The sequence below is a fragment of the Candoia aspera genome, chromosome 1, assembly GCF_035149785.1.
Source record: "Candoia aspera isolate rCanAsp1 chromosome 1, rCanAsp1.hap2, whole genome shotgun sequence".
NCBI lineage: Eukaryota > Metazoa > Chordata > Lepidosauria > Squamata > Boidae > Candoia > Candoia aspera.
The window spans coordinates 237,050,038-237,069,867 of NC_086153.1; the positions used below are offsets into that span (position 1 = coordinate 237,050,038).

The 19,830-nt window shown below is 37.3% G+C and overlaps 1 protein-coding gene across 7 annotated transcripts in view; it reads right to left on the minus strand.

The window, feature by feature from the left end:
- The window catches only part of PPP6R3 (protein phosphatase 6 regulatory subunit 3), a 95,538-nt gene that overhangs the window by 21,092 nt on the left and 54,616 nt on the right, over nucleotides 1-19,830 (minus strand). For 5 of the 7 annotated variants that reach the window (XM_063289257.1, XM_063289253.1, XM_063289254.1 and 2 more), the window contains 10 exons: nucleotides 19,571-19,720; nucleotides 19,190-19,254; nucleotides 18,350-18,465; nucleotides 16,531-16,616; nucleotides 15,004-15,090; nucleotides 12,904-13,001; nucleotides 10,599-10,653; nucleotides 7,218-7,348; nucleotides 1,314-1,432; nucleotides 440-587 (listed from right to left, as the gene is read on the minus strand). In XM_063289257.1, the coding sequence (XP_063145327.1) occupies nucleotides 440-587; nucleotides 1,314-1,432; nucleotides 7,218-7,348; nucleotides 10,599-10,653; nucleotides 12,904-13,001; nucleotides 15,004-15,090; nucleotides 16,531-16,616; nucleotides 18,350-18,465; nucleotides 19,190-19,254; nucleotides 19,571-19,720 (1,055 nt within the window). The remainder of the gene's footprint in view (nucleotides 1-439; nucleotides 588-1,313; nucleotides 1,433-7,217; nucleotides 7,349-10,598; nucleotides 10,654-12,903; nucleotides 13,002-15,003; nucleotides 15,091-16,530; nucleotides 16,617-18,349; nucleotides 18,466-19,189; nucleotides 19,255-19,570; nucleotides 19,721-19,830) is intronic. The other 2 variants (XM_063289258.1, XM_063289256.1) reach the window with 2 other exon arrangements.

Below are 19,830 nucleotides of genomic sequence, written 5' to 3' on the forward strand. Positions count from 1 at the left end.
ATTTAAAAACAAAAATGAAGTTCTCAACCAAGTAAATGGGTCAGGAAGATTAGATTTTTATTTTTAGAGACTGAGGGTTTTTCAGTAAGCTAGTTCCTTTTGTGGGAAAAATTTGAAAAATTGTGTCACTATAATTCAGTGCTTTACTGCTGAATGTCTGCAATGTGGTTTGGGGGTGAGTGACAAAAAAGTGACTTGATGCTCATATGATGCCAACCATTTTTTTTTCTCAAATTGCACAATCATCACAGATATTTTTTTTCACCTGAACACATGGATCTATTACTGCAGCTGAGCTTTTAAAAGGTGCCAAAGCAAACTCACAAGCTAATGCTATCATTTCAAATATAAAATATATGAAAACAAAACATGCATGATTTCCTTCTTGTTTTTCTTTAATTCCATTTATAGGTTTTGCAGGAATACAACACTTTCCTACCTTACAGTGAAATCTGAAAAGGAAGCCCAACCAGTTTCTTTTGCTGGCATTGGTTCCTCTGTGCTCCACACATCAGATCCAACAGAATCCAGATTAGTGCCATGTGTGGTTTCCATAGGAACATCAAAGTTAGCTGACCAATTAGGTGCTGGAAAAATTATAACATTACAAAAATATCAATTTCTAGTAAAAAGTTTGTAGCAAGGCAGCTTGTTTAAGTTTTAAAAAAGTCAAAGGAAGAACTTTCAAATTGTTCTACTTTTATGAATACTGAAAAAAACTAGAACCAGTTACAACTGCTCATTCTACCATTATCATATTTGATATTAAAAGAATAATTCTGTATCATTTTAGGACTCGAACACCTCCAAAAACCTCTTTACATTTTATGCATGTCCATCTGTAATGGAGAATATCCACAGGTAATAGAAATCTTTCACTACACTCAGCTACCTGCTACAAGCCAAAGATACCAAGAGAGGGTGGGAGTGGTGCACATGTTCCTAGTCCCTCTGTACATGCATACACTGTCCTTGCTTTGTGTTATGTTAAATGTTGAGAATTTGGTCCACCTGTTATGCAACTGAGGCAGCAGCCACACTATTGTTTGCATCTCTAAACAGAAGCAATATAAAATACTTCCTTTTATTTTACTGCAGGTTTACTACTAATCAGATGAACCAAGGTACAGATAGATCATTACATTGATTATAACGCTAATAAGTATTTTTTAAAGTACAAATAATGAAAAAAATTAACAAGGCCAAAGTCTTCCACACGTTCTTTCACAAATGAAAAGATGCCGGTAAGAGCAGTCTGATTCCTGTATCTGGTATGTGAATGCTTGAGAAGCTGTGGAATAAAAGCTACTTACTTTCATTCAAATCTACTTCCATCTTGTCTTCTGTGTTGGTGCTTGATTCAAACAGGTCTTGCTTTGCTCCATCCTCTTCTTCAGAATCTGTACTCTCTTCACTATCTGTACTGCCTGAACTTTTTAATGAAAGAGATATATAAAGAGATTATTATTCCCCTCCCATAAGATTTTATTACCTTAACCATTTTTCCCTAAAGATTAATTAAAAGCTTTGGAGAATTAAGAATAAGCCGTAAGTAGGAGAACCCCAGACTGTGCACCAACTGTGATTGGGGAAGTGTGACCCCATCCAGGTTTAATGATGGGAAATCGCTAGATAGGGGGAACCCTAAAATCCACAGCCACTCAGTCTTGTTAGGGTTCAGCCAAAGCTGGATTTTCCCCATCTAGACCCACATAGCCTGCAGGCAACTGAGAATGCCCTGTGACAGCATCACTTGGATGGCACAGAGCAGAGATGTATAACATTATCAGCATAAGCAGTAAGGATCGTAATGATGATGATAGTTACCCTATGCCGATAGGTGACCTCACCTAGTGGTTTCATGTTGTCAGCCCTACAAGATAGACAGACCAGGAAACTGACTCCACAGCATGATTAGAACCATACTTCATTGAGATAGGCCAGAAGAACAGAATCTCGCAAGGCTGCCCATATTTTCTCTTCCCGCCCTTTTATATGACAGGGAGTCGGGGGGAGCCAGTTTGAGTCTCTTTCTAATACTTTCCTGCCCCTCTGGGCTTAACTCACGCTCCTGCACCTGTTACTGTCCTAATGGCTTCTGGGTGCCTTCTCCAAGGTCATTTCCATGACTCCCTACATATGTAGATATTAAATAGGTGCAGAGAGAGAGTTGAGCCCTACAGCGCCCCACAAAACAGAGACTTAGGGCTGGGCCCCTCCCCCCCAACACTGATTGGAAATGACCTTGGAAGAAGGAGAACCTCTGAAGAACTGCGCCCCTCACTCCCAACTCTCTCACCTGGTCCAGAAGGATACTATGATTGATGGTATTGAAAGCCACTTTATTTTAACCAGCATGATTCAAAACTGTCTGATCCCACTATAAAGAAGTTGCAAGGTAGGCAAAGAGGGCCAGGATGGATAAGTTATCCCCATTCTGGGTCCATCAGAAGACATCCAATCAATGCCATCTTAGTACTATATCCTGGCCTGAAACCAGACTGCAACAGGTCCAGGTAATTGTCTTCCACCAGAGATCTTCAGAGCTGCAGGCCTACCACCTTCTCAACAGTTCTCTCGAAAAAGGAAGACTGAGACTGAAAAAAATTGTCCAGTATTGCTGGGTCCAGGGATGGCCTCTTGAGTAGGGAGTGGACCACTGTTCCCTTTAAGGCAGGTAGAAATGCCTCGTCCTGCAAGGAGGTATTTCCCACCATTTGGACTCTGCTGCATATCACTTTCCGGGAGGCTCTGACCAGCTAGGAAGTACACAGGTCTAATACAAAGACAACAGTCCTGAGGGCCCTGTCTACTTCCTCAGAAGTCATTGGTTGAACTCAACCCGTCATCTCCATAGGACCAGCATAGTTGGAGGTCAGTTACAAGTGAATCCTAGTGACTTTATCCAGCAGACGTTTGGCATAAACCTTACAGCAGCCTTGCAAGGGTTCCCCTGACCGCTCCTTGTTGGTATTTGTTTGTTCTGCTTGGGAGCAAGTCACAAAGACTCCAGGTATCCATGGTAACAAATCATTTTCTTAAGTGTTTGGCAGAGTCAAAAGGTCAGGCCTCCTGGTTAACAAGGTTTAAGTGTCCAAATGACTTTATATGGGAAACTGACACCATCCTCCACTTCCTTGCTTAATTTGCATTTAAATAAGCCAGCTCTGCCAGCTCCTTGCTTCTTTGCTTGCTTGCTTCTCCTGTGTTTTTGCAGCCTCTCTTTCTGCTCAGCACACTTGCGTGTGTGCATGTACTTTAAATATGCTTTTTTGTATTTAAGGATTTTGAGCCCATCCAGAGATCTGGATGAAACTGTTTATGTTCTATTCTTTGTCTGAATACAATTATTTTTGTTGAAACGCCTGGTGTCTTCTTTCTTATCTCTCGGGCCAAACACTTTCCAGCGCTCTGCACAAACTCCAACACTCCTTACCCAGAAGGGATTGAGTCACCTGAAAGAGGGTTGCTGGGCAGCTATCTGCACACACAATAAGGTAATACATTGCCTTTGATAACTGTGGTTTTTATATAGAACTTAGTAACTTGATTTCTGATTAGTGCGTTTCCTAGTGCTTTTCAGGTATTAATTTAAAATATTTATTTGAACCCGCATGATTCTAAACTGACTGATCCCACTCTAAAGAAATTGCAAGGTAGGCAAGAAGGCATTCAGTGGCCAGTATGATTTGAAAGCACTTCAGCAGCTGTCTAGTTAGGCTATTTTTAGCTGGCATATGAGGAGCAAGCAGTGTTTCCTACTTGTCTGCCATACTTCTATTTCTTGTTTTTTTTTTATTAATATGGTATTTGAAGATACTGAGTACCAAAAGTTTGGACTATTTTTCTGCCCTGGCTCAGGGTAGGGTTTAATGTCCAAAACAGTGGGTTAAGCTTCCAAGCAATTTTAAGATCCTGATAAATAACAATCTCTGCGCTATAGAAGTGTTGACCTTCTACTCCATAGAGGCTGGGGGGTGGTAGCTATTGCTGTGTACTGACTGCTTGCCAATCAGTGTGAAGGGAGCAAAGAGATGGGCGAAATAATTTTAAAATGAAAGCACCAATATCCTAGTTCGGCAAAGCTTGGCAACTGCAGCATACCTAAATTGACTAGTGAAGCTCTGATAACTTTCAATGGCAAAAATAGCAAAAATTTAAGAAATCCAAAGGAGTGAAAACTTTTTCAATTAACTTTAGCTCAATTATCTGAATTAAACCTATTTCCACTCTCATAACATTTGAAGCAGTTAAAAAAACAATATTTATAAATAGATTTTCAATGCTGCTAGGAGTGATTACCTAATCAACATGTAATTATGAATTTGGGTTTAAGATGATCTCCAAGTCATAACTGGTCTGTTTACTCAGTAAGAAATATAGTTGTGGAATAAGAAATGATGGGAGGGGATTGAAATAAAGAAATGGAGTTGGTATTCCATAAAGATTTAGAGCTGGCCATTAAGAAAAGAACTGGATATTGTGCAAATCAGGTCTAACATACCAGAAAGGAAACCAAGAACAGCAACAACTATAAGATACTGAAAAAAGGAAGGACAGAATGAGATCAAACAACAGAAGAAACTGAATATGCCCACTTAGATCCATAATTTTACAGATCTGGGTCACTTATTTTTGCACACACATAATCAAGGGAACAATAGCACAGTGGCTGAAATACGCACTATGTCAACTCTACATTTCCTGCTCTGAAAATACCTTATACAACCACTATTCAAACAGACAATAAAAGAAACAATAAAAGTAGTTATACAAGTAGTTAAAAGTGTCAATGCAGCATGTAAATTTGAAATTATCATCTTAATATATTGCAAGATGTGACATGATAAAAACATTTTTGCTTGGTGTCGGAAGAGCACCATTCGTTAATGCCTTTCAAAAGTCACTTTCTTTAAAAAGTCAACATTAGGCATAACTTGCCGAGAAGGGCATTCTAGAGCTGGGTAGCTACCACTGAAAAGGCCCATTCCTGGGTGCCACTCACACAACTCAGCATGGAAGAGCTCCTGGAACAAGGCCTCTGAAGATGATCTTAAGTATGGATGGGAAAATAGGTGAAGAGGTGGCCCTCAGATATAGTAAGTCCAAGTCACAAAGAGCTTTACAGGCTAATACCAGCATCCTTAACTGAAAGCAAATACAAACTGAGAGATAATGTAAATTGCACAAATCTGGCATTATATGTTTATAACCAGCAATTCTAGTAAGTGTTCGTGCTGCAGTATTTTGAACCAGCCTTTTCAATCTTTTGATCCTGGAGGAACCCTCGAAATATTTTTCAGGCCTCAAGGAACCCCTGCACGTTCAGGCTCAAATAGAGCCCAGAAGTTACAAAATTATTATATTCGTTTCATGTGTAGGCCTGTATATATGCATTAACAGTGTTCTTAACCTAAGAATAAAGAATGAAACTTACCTCTTTAATGTGAAGTTGCCCGAATTTGAAATAATTTGTTAAATAAATCGTGATCTCCCAGGGAACCCCTAGTGACCACGAACCCTGGTTGAGAAACCCTGTTTTGAACTAATGTTTCTAGCTCATTTCTAAGGGTAGCCTCATATATAATAGACTATAGTAATCTAAATGAGAAGTTACCAGTGTATGGATTGTTGTAGGAAAGTTCTCCCTAATGAAGTGGGGACACAGCTGGTGCACCAACATAAGCTGTTAAAAAGTGCTTGATGCCAAAGGACACTTACATCTTAATGATACAGATAGATCTAGAAGCACTCTCAAGTCTATGCATCTGATCCTTCAGAAGGAATATAACCGTTTCCAGAGCAGACAGATCACTACTCACCTGGACAGATAAACCATTAATGCTGTCAGTGAATGGCTTATCTGGATTAAGTGTTTATTTTTTGGCCCTCACCCAAGCCATTATTACAGCTGTACACTAACTGCTTCCAGTGCTTTACCTGAATCTGATGAAAAGGAGAGATAGAGCTTTGTGTCATCAGCACACTGATGACACTTTACACTAATTCTCCAACAGATCAGTGTGATTTCACACAGATACTACAGAGAGGGGTAGATGACTGGCTGGGGTTTAAAATGGAACCTTGCAGGAACCGACAGCGTAAACGCTATCAAGTTGAACAGAATTCCTCCAGCACCATCACCTTGAACCAACCATTCAGGCAAAAGCAGAACCATTGCAAAACAGTTCCACCACATGTAATTTGGGCAACCTCTCCCAAAGAATATTATGATTGATACTGAAAACTGCCAGAGATCCAGGACAATCAACAGAGAGACACCCCTCATCATTTTTTGGATAAACTGAACCCAGATGGCAACCAAGGCAATTTTAGTGCCAAAACCAGACTTAAACCCTGATGAATAGACTTTAAAAGCCTTATTTATTTGTTTATCTATCATATTTCTTCAATGCCCATCACTGAACCCAGATGGCAACCAAGGCAACTTTAGCTCCAAAACCAGACTTAAACCCTGATTGGACTTAAAAAGCCTTCTCTGTCTGTCTGTCATATTTCTTCGCTGCCCATCTCGTATTGCAACCATTTTTCACAGAGTGCTTGGATCTGATCTATTACTACTCACTCAAGTGCCCACTCAGGAATAGGATGTTGGCCACAAGCTGATGATTTAGATTTTCTGGATCCAATGATATTTTCTTAAGAGTGGTTTCATTATGGCCTCCCTCTGAAGGAGGAACCATTTCTTCTCATAAGGAGGAATTTACTCCTTGACCCTGCTGAGCACCTCCTTTTTTATTAGTTGTAATAAACTGTGAGTGGCAAAGCTCAAGGAAGTAGGTGGTTGACTAAACTTTTCTTCACACTACGTCGTTTTAAAAGTGACCCCCAAAAATCTGATCACATACCGTCCTGAGTATCTTTGCAGATGGAATGGCAAAGCTGTGGATTCTAAGCCACTGATATGATATTAATTTTGTTTTTAGAGTGTTTAACTCCCATGCCAAAATAAGCTATCCAGGGTTCTGTTTTCTTCTGTTATACCGGATTTCAGAAGACCTCTCACCACTCGGAAAAGGTTCACCGGACAATATAGAAAGGATGCAATGCTGGGGGTCAAAATTTGCTTTCGTCACCTCCATTTTTGCCAGAGTAGACTCAGTAACGGGCCAAGAGTAGTTATGAATTAATAGTATTAGTAGTAATAATAGCTGTCTAAGCAGCCAAAATATAATTTCCTGCTATTTTGAGATTACCTGGATCTTCTCTGAGATTCTGGAGTAAAAGCAATATGTTTCTCTTCCCAGATATCTTCTTCATCAGAGCCACCATCATCGAATTGTTGTATTCGCTCCTTGCAGCATGCTTCAAACAAAGCAATGTTGCCCTGAACATATTGGGGAACATATGAAAAAGACTAAGAGCACTATTAACAAACACTGATTTTTTAATTTATCATGCACTGTGTGAATGTATCCGTGTGTGCATATGAGCAAAAGCCTCCTCTCTCTCTAAGGCTTAAGGCAAAGTTCAAATAATGGGTTGTCTCCACAATATATCCTACGTAAGTCTCTCTGAATGTGTAACGAAGCAAGCCCATTGTCACTTTACAGGTGACACAGACTTGGCATATATTAGGAGAAAGCCATTTTTCCTCCAACCTATTTTTGATGTTTGACAAAGTGCAATTAGCCGCATTACTGAAGTACTAACATGCCCAGAAGTAAGCAGTCATGTGTTCCCTGGGCTTCTGTGCCAGAGCACAAGTGTGACTGCCCGACCCACCAAAAATGCTAAGTTCATTCTGGCCAAGTTGTAAAGAGTGGTTCAATTTCCCCAGGTATGAACACTCCCCCCGTCACCACTCCCCTCAGCAGCATCTTAAGCCAGAGGGTGTTCCACACTGCCAGATATTCATACAGACGTGTGCAACAGCTGTTTGCCATGTTTCAAACGTGAAATGTATTGCACTGTTTGTACTGACACACAACTGGCAACTTCAGAGGCTGGATGTTAAAATGCACTGTTGGAGAATCACCCCATTTTTTCCCTCACCTGCTATTCATTCCTTCAGGAAACAAGATGCCACACCAGAAGCTTCTAATGGAGCAACATCCCTCCCCCTCCCCCTCCCCCAAAAGGGGCACCAGTTGGATTAAATGCAGTATAACCCATTCTTTCTGACTACTTTCTGATAATTCAGCATGGGTCTAACAAACTGGTGCGAAGTTGGCTATCAGCAGCATATGAGAGTAGCACGATACATTCATTTCAACTGATGCCACCACCTTCTGGGAATCCAGCAGAGGCCTCTGCTATTACTTCACTATCTGAAAGGAAGAAACATCTCTTCCCAGCTCCTTTTTAATGCTGCTTTTAACTAAGACACGAAGACTGCTATTTAAACTTTCAATGAGGACAGCAGTCCAGAAATAAATAAATCTACAACAGTTGGTTTTATTAGAAGATTATTGGCAAGGCCAAGCAAAGAAAAAATCAAAGTGTAGGCTGCCAGCTGATTCTCTCTATTCTGAAAGCTGATTGTCCATATTCCATTATACTTGGGGGTGAACATTAGTTACATCTGAATGCTAGATGCACCTGAGAAAATGGAACAGAATGGAAACTTCAGAAAATGATGGTTAAAATATTAAGCCACAGAATTAAAAGTTCTACATAGTGGTGTGTGAAACTTTCCAAGCTTAAAATGGCTATTTTAAGCATTTCAAATTCACACAAACACTCTCCGTGTACTGGAATTTTACCAGTTTGGGCTATATTGGGTCTTTTTCTTCAATGATTTTTTGAGTCTTATACATCCTGCAGATGATTCTTAAAAAATCCTCCAGGCTATGGCAAATATTTTCCATAGTTAGCAATACTGTGAACACAGGAAGAGTATGGACTTCTTAACAGAGGAGAAAAACAGAAAGAAAATGATTTGTCTCCGATTTTCATCCCCTTAAATTACAAATTGGCATGTTCTTTCTCCTCCCCTTCCCCATGACCTACATAATTACTGGGGGGGGGAGTATGTGTGAGATATAATCAGTTAGATTGTGAGTTTCCTAGTACACAATGCATAGCATGAACTGAATATATGCGTACCTTGTGCAAGAGTATTCCAATCTACTGCTAATAAAAGATAACCACGTGCTAGCTTCTTCCTTTACCATTCCGGCCACTGGAAGTTACCAATCAAAGCCAAAACGAACTGTCCAAACAAACATTCGTGACTATAACATGGTGGGGCCCTAGCCACCAACATCTAGATCAGTGGCCTGATGCCACTTGATGCTGTATTAGAGGCAATTCTGGACAGCCTACCAAACAGATATATCATCCCCCTAACCTGTGTCATTAGACTACTATGAGTGTCATTATGTGTGATCACATATACTGATTTGTACTGTGTACCTTTAGGCATGTATCTGTCTAAAGATATGAATGGATATGGATGGATATTATATGAAGAACATGAGACCCTCTCAAAGCAGGCCACAGAAGCAGATGGAGTTGTTCTGGTTGATTTCAACTGAAATGTGTGCACTGTGCATCTACATGAAGTACAGGAAGTGTAACTATGCTGCTGAATTCTTAGACTGCCAAAAACAAAAACCTAGGTTGTTTTGTTTTCTGGGCTTTGCAGGCAGAACACCAAATGGATAAGTATACATCATGCATATCCATTGGGAAGAAGACTCAAGTCAATAACCAGAGTAGTATATTTTTGCTTTTGTTCATGGACAGTCCTGAAGGGAATCCATTTCGGTTGCTTCTGTGTGTTCAGTAGGGTGCAAAAACTGCTCAGCTTTTGCTTTAAGTTTTGTATGGGTATTAAAACATAATTTTAAAAAAATCATCTAATGGCCAATTTTTCTGTAGGTTGGATGAAGTAGGTACCGTAAGCATGGACTATCACCTCACTTATTTGTGGTCCTAGGACAAAAAAACGAGGGAGTAATGAGCTAGATTTGAGTTCTCACTGTTCCCTGAGATGGAGCAGTGAAAAATTCTGTGGGAACACAATCCACTCAAAATAATTCAATGGAAAATTCCAAACAGGTCTGTTTTGCTCCATGTTCTAAACACTTTTTTCCCACTTTCAGGCATAACATACTCACAGTGAATCACTAAGTACAATTAATTTTGACCCAAATGATCCTATACTGTCTTGTCCATAACCCAATACTGTACCTAAAAAATACAGTAAGAGATCAGGAAAACCTGGTCCTCTTCCTCAGTTCTAGGTTTGAAGATGAATACCAGAATGGGGATCATTCCTAGAGTTACATTTTGCTTCCAAGATGCTCTGAGGACCCTGGAAGCACACTAGCAACAGAAGCCCATCTCCTAGTCTTGAAACTAGTGGGAGGGATCAAATAACTCTATAGTTTGCTGGGCATGAGGCCTTTTGAACAACTTCAAAACAGCACAGCAGCAAGGATTACTAGGATCAGTGATAGTTCAGCATGTATACTGAATGAAGGGCACTTGCTATATTTACCAAAGGGAAGCAGAATACTCACCAATGCAAACAGAATTATGCAGACCCATTGAGTTGAATCTAGCTCTCATTCAGAGATATGCACTCACTTTCAACACATACACAAATGAAAATTAGGAAGAATACTTACACTTTCATTTGTATTGAGGGTAAAATTGATGTCTGATACACGATCAAAAGAAACACTGCGAACGAAGTACAAATTTAAACAGTAAAACAAAAAAGGTCATTTCATAGGATATCTTGAAGTACATTTAATGACTTTATATATCTAAAAAACATGAAACTGAAATACTCTTTTCTAGTACAAAATGTTAAGCCTTTTGACACAGACAATATAAATTACTTGAGGAAATCAATCTTACACCTTTTTTCAGACTGACAGACCTCACTCCTAACACTGCTTCTTCCTCTATCAAGAAGAATGTCTCAAGGACATCTGACATGTTATAAAAAAAAAGAATGCACACCTTCAAAATGCTTGTACCTCTGAGGGTAGTATGAAGCAGCCAGTTTTAAAAATTATGCATCACTGCAAAGACACAACTGGTTTCAAGTCACTGTAGTTTGTGCAAATGATCAACACAGGCCAGTAGAGCTTGCAAATAATTCAACTATGTGCCTGTAAATATCTGTAATATGTGACACTACTCTACATTATACCTCCAAGGATAAACACGTGGCTTGATTGCTAATGTAATAAGCTAAAAGCTCTTTAAACAAGCTCAAGTAGGACAAGGATTAAACTCACTTGTCTCAATGACAGGCATCACTTCTAGCAGTAGTATTCACTTCAATAATGTGATAGTATGGACACTCTTGGATAATTCTATGGGAAGGGAAATGAAATAATCTATGTTGCCACCAAACTACTTCTGGATGTAAGCAGAAAAACAATTTTAGGTCTACCATTCCACGAATGGTCATGCTCAGAGCTAATTGTGTTCAAAATGAGAATTTTAATTTGCCAAGCAAAGTTCTGATAAAGATATGCAATAGTACCTGCATTAATAACATCTCTGGATCTGGGATACTGTTTTTGATACTGATTTTTGGAATGTGTGCAATAACATTGATATGTTTCACAAAACCAAATTAAAATCAAAACATAGAATGATTCATAACACAAATTACCAAATTTCAAATGCATATGTAGAAAACCACATGAAGCTGTTTCTTGCTCATCTCACGGAACAGAATTTGAAATCTGTCATCATATGCATTTGGAAATTAATGTCTGGGCATTTTCTGCTTTTGTGAAAACATCTGAGCTTTCATAAACATCCTGTTAATTATACTTTACCTTTGTGTATGAGCAATTGCTTATATGCAGCTTGAATTGCCCTGTTTTTAAACATTTTAGTTGTAGACAAGTTTTAGCAGCCAATTTACCATTTTTATTATTGAAATATACAAACAAAGAGTGATAACCTGCCTATATAGTTATCTCACAACAGATAAGCTAAATAAAAAATAGACAAACATGCCTAACAAAATTTAAAAAGTCATAACCTAATATACTATACAGGTCAGAAAATACTATAAGCTAGTATTACAGAAGAATTAGAATATCTGAATCTGCTTGTTCCAGAATGAAACTAGTGCCTTTTCTTTCTTCAGGAGACTATTTATTTAGCATCTGGAGTATTTTGTCATTATTTGATAGAAATACACAAAAATCAAACTGAATCACCATTCTATTTATGCAGAACCACCATTCAAAGGAACAGATTTAAATGGAATATATGTTAACCCACACATTATCCTATTAACTTGGGAAATAATTTATTATTTAGATTTTACTCACCCCTACATATAAAGGATTGGTTGCACCAATAGTCAGTGTTCTCCAATATAATTCCCTACAGTTATTTTACATAAAATAACTCAGAGCTAATTGTGTTGAGTGATGAGTGGTTTGGAGGCTAACTTCTTCCATCATCCTTGAGTACAGATGGGGGAGATGGTAGCTGATAAAAGTTTATCTCAATCCAATGGAATGCATCACACAGGGAAAAACTATTTTTACAACTTGCACTCGCTAAAATAACGTCAAAACTGGTCCCAAATACAGAGATATGGATCATACAGAATATGTCCATATGCCAACACTCCCAAAGAAGTTTTTCAAGCTAGGTCATGGTATATTCCAAGTTCTAGAACTTACTGTGAACTTATCATGAAACTTAAGAGAAAGAACTTCATAAAATGAACCTTAATTTCTATTTTTTTTTTAGTAAGGGTCACAAAAAGCATTTGCTTTGTAAATTAATTACAAATTAATAAAGATATTTCACTTGGAGTGTACAAAAAGCATAAATATCTACTGAACAAAGCTAGGTAAACAGTGTATTATTACTGAAGAGACAATGAATAACCACTGTGATGCAAGAAATGGAAAACAAAAGTAAGTTTTAAAATAGAACTATACTTACTTGCCGATGTCATCTTGATCAGCAAACTTCTCATCGTTGAAGCCAAACTGGTCAATAAAATTGGACGTCATTTGTTGCATCTGATAATCAGAAAAGGCCTGGCAATCCCAGGACCAATGACAGTGATATAATGATTCTAATAATAGTCTAAATACTACTTGCCCATTTTGCTCCAGAACTAATACTTTCGCTAAACTGCAAATACATGCTATATGTGTGTGTGTGTGTGTGTGTGCACATACATACATATATACATAAATATATATACCATATATGAAAAAGGCTGTTTTGTCATTAAGAATTATCAGATGTGTGTAATTTGGTTTTTTTGGGTGATTGTTTCATAACTGAGTACTGTAAAGACAAATCTTAGGTGATGGTACCACCACCAATTTCACTAATAGATATAGGGGAGTTTTATGTTTTGTTTTCTTTAAGATGGAAGATACCTAGTAACAAAAATTGTTATTGTTACTTTAAAAAAAAAAACAGCTTATGAAACTAATCCCACTAGAATATTTGGTAAACAGGTAACTTCACAATTTGGTGTTTGTAACTAACAACACAATTAAAAAAAATAAGCTTAGGGAGTTAGGCAAAACTTCTACCGTCTTTAAGACTGAATAATACAGGCCATTAAAAAAAGGAGCACTGTTGTCATTTCACAGCCATCTAAGGAAAAATGATGCTGTATAAATCTTCAGTTAGAGTAACAGACTCGGATTTGGCAATTATATCTCATATGATGGGTTTGGATGGAGAAGTGTGGGGAGAGAAGAGCTTGTTATAGAATTACACCTAAAGTAAACCTCTTGCATTCTCCCAACAGCTAAATAAGTTTGCCAAATTCCTAGTTAAGGGCACAGCCAGAGGTAAGTGACTGTATCACTGAAATCAGAGGGGATATAAAATTCATTACTGCCTAAAGCATATCCAACACCATCTCTATCTGTTTTCATGCATAAAGCAAAAACCTGTCTTTTTTCTATAGGTTTTGCTGGTTTAATTTAGACAATCTTGATGGTTTCAACTGCTTGAATGGATCTCTCTCTCTCTCTCTCTCTCTCTCTCTCTCTCTCTCTCTCTCACACACACACACACACACACACAGATGCAGAGTTTTAATTATTCTTCTAGCCACTTTCAGTAGTTTTTAATATAAAACTGAAATAGAAATATATAAACAAGAACAAATTATCCAGCTGGTGATGGGCAAGCTAAGCTAGAACAAGTAGCCCTAAAGGACTACTAGAAAATCTACTGTAATCAACATTTTTGTAGATCAGGGCTTTATATGATTATGTGAGTATTTAAACTGCTTTCCACTCCATGAGAAGACAGACTATGGATACTCTGCTACCCCATTGGAAGAGAGCCTGGAATGCAGCACTGATATCCTCTCTATCAACCCTAAGAGAGATCTTAATTTCAATAGAAGAGAGTATCTGTAGCTCAGGGTTGAACTGTGGAATTGTTGGTGCTTTCTGAGCTTGGTTGTTTGCTTGCAGACGTTTCGTTACCCGACTTGGTAACATCATCAGTGCTAGTGAGTGTGGGGGTTGCTCCCTGTTTATATACAGTGTCACTAGCACTGATGATGTTACCGAGTTGGATAATGAAATGTCTGCAAGCAAACAACCAAGCTCAGAGAGCACCAAGGACTCCACAGAGATCTTAACTGACAGAAATCAACAAGAAAACCAAAATGTCATACAGATCAAAATACATGTATTCTTGAAGTTGTGTTCATGCCATTCTCCAAGCTATATTTTTAGAACATGTTTTCAAATGTCTAACTTGACTACAAGAAACAGAGGATCAGCCTGGCTGTAGACAGTGGAAGATGCTGCCACATAATGTAGTCCGTTTCCTTTGCTTGTGGTATCAGAGACTGGACAAGTCATCTCATGAATCCTGCACTGAGCAGGGTCTGGACTAGATGGTCTCTAAGGTCACTTCCAACTCTGATTCTATGAAATTGGGTTCTCTTCTTAAATATGGTAACTTCTTAAACAACTGCAAAATCTTAACATGAGTACCTTATCAGGAGCTTTTAGCAAGATAATATATGCAAGTAGAATAGCCTAGAGTTTAACTCACTTCTTGCAGTGAAGAATCTTGTGAAAAACCAGTTTCTTTAAAATCAATTTCATCATCGCTGGATGAATGAATATGACAAGTAGTAACCTAGCAGAAAGGTAAGGAATTCATATTAAAAAAGTTCTGACAAAATATCAGCTACAGAGTCTGTACAGTAATAAGGCTGAAAAAAATCAAGCTACTCCACTACATAGAAGAGTTAATTGAAATGTATCTTCATCACTGAAAAGTCCTAGCTAATTTGGATTCAACTGATTAAAAACCTCTCTGAAAGACAGAATTGAAAAGGTTAAAATCTATCATTTTTATGAAATTATTGCTAATAATATACTTTAATTTTTAGAAATATTTTCTCTATTTTTTGTAGAAAATATTCTACGTTTTAGTTACTTGCTCAAAAGTCCACAGCTTTAAAAAAGGGTAATTTAAAGTTAATCATCATTACCAGACACACACATTTCCCTTACATTCATACATATTCTGAGAGTTCCCTGCTTGCTACATCAGGCAAAGGTAGCATGCAGAATTAAGTAACAGAGTATTAATTGTTCTTCTATTTTTACAGCATTATATATAATCTGCCCAATAACTGAATTTCATAAAGAATACAAGATTCAAGATCAACAAACTAATGATTAAGCAAAACTCAAATTTCCAAATAGAATCAGAATTATAGTACTAATCAATATATTTCAGTTACTTTTGGCTATGGTTCCATATTTTTGTGCACAACTATACAGAAATAAAGTTGTCAGCAATGTCTTGTGCAAGTAGAAATACTTCTCTGCTTGCTCAAGCCATCTCTAGATCCAAACCAGCAAGAAGCTGGTGGAGAAACACATGAAAATAGCAACATAATTAACATTTGACAAGAGAACAAATAACTTGGATCTTTAAATGAAGGAAAGAAGTTAATATGGTTAAATTCTGGCCTTAAAAAGTATTTGTATCACTCTTGCTTTTACAACAAAATTGATACACCTGCAAGGCAGTTTCTAAGTTTCATTTAATGTACATTGAACAAACTACCAAAACAAACATATTAACAGACAAAATGAACCTCACATAACTCAGAGTGGAATGGTAAACAAATTAAATAAGAGAGTAGGATTACAACTGGCACTCTGGATAAACAGACTTAAAGAGTAAAAAGAAGTTATGAACCCAAGAGAAAAAAGTTAGGTTACAAAACTCTGCTTTTTGTAATACAAAAACAAGAATTGATTGGTAACTCAGAATCAAAGAAACAAATTTATAAAAACATACAAGGCTTCAGCACCAATGAAAACCTGAATGAATAGAGTGCAGGAAAATTAACATACGTGAAAATTTAAATACTGTCCAATAAAGAGGGAAATGGGAATCAGTACTTTTCTGGAGCAAAATGTACCTGTGATATTTTAAATCTGGCATAAAACAACAGAGATAACCATTGCTATGATTGCTATTACATATTGTTTTCATTTTATAATACAAAAATTGCAGTTAATAGCAGTAACTTCACAAATGCCATCTTATAAAACCTACTAAGTCCACAGTGTTTCTCTTGTTGGTTTCGCCTAAAGAGTTTGTGCAGAAAGACTCCCATTGCTCTCTGACTTCATCTGGAAGCTCTAAAAGTCCAAAAGGAAAGAAATGCAATATAAAGACTGCAGACTGTCTTCATTCAAGGTACAGTGTATTATTTTATATTTATTTTACATGTAATTTTGAAATTTTACTAATACATATCATTAAAAATATATACATTTATTTCCCAGGGTAAATAGGAAATTGCTACATTGTACCTGCTGTTTGCATACAATGGCATGCAAGATTTTAAATTTCAAACTATAGCTTCAGGAGAGAAACTCTGTTGGGGCTATTTCTGTTCCTAAACTTAAATTTTCACTCACTGTTCCCAAAATGTCATTCTTGCAATTGGTACCTTGGTAGAGGTATAATTTAATGGATCATTAAGTTATCTTCAACAAGTGATCAACTCATTTGTTCAGCTAGACATCACCTTCATTAATATGTAGAAAACCAATCAACCAACCAAACAGTTGCAAAAATTAGGTAGTAACTTCTTTTGCTTATTTCATCATACTGTTATTTGATTATGTGACTAGATCTTAGGGCAGTTTGCCATAGAGATGTAACTGGCAAATACAGCAAAACAATGGGCTTCTATTAGTTGCCTTCTATCACTGTGGGCAATTCCAGAACTGGAACATAAGATGTTAGGACCAGGAAGACCTAATTTCAAATCTTTACAAAGTTGCTTAGTTGACATAAAGTTCATGAGGAGACACTAGGCTTGTAAAATATTCTCAGATTACAATGAAAATACAATTGGGACCTGGGAAACTGGAGTACCACTACCTTGTACACTGCCCTGACTTCCTTGAAAGGCTGAAATAAAAGGGTTTTTTCTCAGCATAATGTGCTGTTATTAAATTAACCTATTTTTTTTACAAATGGCATAATTGGCAGTGCCATGGACAATTAGCTTCTGAACTTTTTTCATCATAAATAATGGTGAAATGGTCAATCTTACAACAAATCATGGTTTACTAGAACAGTTCTGGATGTATGCATTTCCTCCTTCCCAACACACTTTTGTGTTTTCTCATGTGCACTTGAACTTTCTGTCTCTTGTGAGAGGTTCACTGCGAGCCAGTTTGGTGTAGTGGCTAAGGTACCAGTCTAGAAACCAGGAGACTGTGAGTTTTAGTCCCGCTGTAGGCACAAAGCCACCTGGGTGACCTTGGGCCAGGCATGCTATCTCAGCCGTAGGAAGGAGGCAATGGCAAACCACTTCCAAAATCATGCCAAGAAAACCACAGGGACTAGTCCAGGCAGTCACTAGGAGTCAACACTGACTTGAAGGTATCAAAACAAACAAACAAACAAACAAATACCCTATGACTTGAATTAATTATTCATCTTTTACAGTAAACTATAACCTCTACAAGCGTTCAAACATCAAGTCAGGCGGGGGACACATAGAAAAACCCTTCCATCTTTGGCTTTTGTGTGTTAAAAACTCCTGAGAAGGAATTGTAAATATCTCCATCTGAACTCCATTACAACACTTCTTACAAATATAAACTGATACATGTGTTTGCATTATTAATCTGGAGCCAATGAGACCAAAAATCACATTTGTCAAATCTGATTTTTGCTAAGTTATCAGGTTTAGAAGTAGAATACTTCAGATCTTATGAACTTCTAAGAAACGACATAGGAAAAAAAAATAAGCTGGCAGATTTAGAAAAACTGATGGTAAAGGTTTAGCAAGGAGCCCATGGAAATGTGAATTCCATTTACACAAGAATCAATACGCAAACATACAATGGATTACCTTTAATAAGCTGCTGTACCAGTGTACAGTTTGGCCCTTTATCAGTACTGTGCACAATACAATTTGCTATTCTTGTTAAGTGACCCATATAGCCATACCGTCTTCCTCCTTCAGCTCTGCAAGAGTTAAACTACGTTAATTATTCAATCAGAAAAATTAGTTAGTTATGGGATTTTCATTTTATAGACTTGTAGAAAATGGAACAAAAACAAAGGCTGACAACAGAATAATAGGTCAGTTAAAGACCAAGCAGCTGCACTGATACAGCATGCCAAGTTTCATTAGCTTTAACTTTGGTTACTTTTTTTGTAGCCTGCAGCATTATGTTGCTTAATTTATAATTCAGTCTACTGTGCAAATCCAGAAAATGGGTGAATTCAGTAAGAAATTTAAATACATTGTGCAAACCCTGGAATTATGATATGTTATGATTGGTTAGTCCTCCGCATAAAGATCTGATGCATTCTTAAACAACTAAGTATTTAAACAGCATTCTGCATTAAAACATATATTCTTTCTGGTTTAGTTTCAATATACATTTCCTCTATAAATGGACTACAATTAAACAAGGGAAAGATGGCCAACACACAGAGATGCACAAAAGTGAGTCTCTACAAAGAACAAAAGCCCAGGTAACAGGAGGGCAAATAAGAAGAAATAATGATGTTATCTTTTCTCACGGAGGGATCTCATAACCCAGAGAGGCTCAGTCACAGGAAAAAGAAGTACATGGCACTTGGATTTTATATAAAATTGCTAATTATAGTTAGTATTTAAGTCAATCTCTGTGTTACACTGTATCTTAAAGGTACATAAATAGAACAGTTTCTGACTACTCACTGTTTCTTCTCATTCATATCCCATGCTTCAAGTATTCGTTCTATTAAATGGCACTTAAGGAAAAGCTATAAAGAAAAAGTTTATTTAGTTTTGCAGAAGAAACTTAAAAAACTTGATCAAATAATAAACAGAACTATCTACCACATCACTGACTGGCCAGCCACCAAGCTGTACAGTGCAAAAAACACTATTCTTCCAACACAAGTATGTATGTTCTCTCCCTCCCTCTCTCCCTCTCTTTCATCCCTGCCATTTCATTTACATTTACTATAGTTGTAGTAAGTTCTCAAAGACAGTCAAAACAATTATTCAATTAGAGAACTTACTACCACTATACCTAAATGCGACGAAGTTTAAGAACAAAACAAGAACATAGCTTACATGTTTCAGCAAAAGGTTGCCTCTAATGGGATCTTGATCTGAGACTGTACCATTTTCTGTGTTTTCAAAAGGGCTTGCAAGAATTAATGCAATACAGATTTCTACTTGAGTATGCAAAAAATTGTTCCATGTGTACTTAAAAAACATGTCCTGCAGGATAAAAAGAAACAGGAATCAGAAATATCCATATCACTTACTAAACACGTTTGGATTTCTTCCACTGACAGTGATTTTAAAAGATTTTCTTCATCATTAAAATA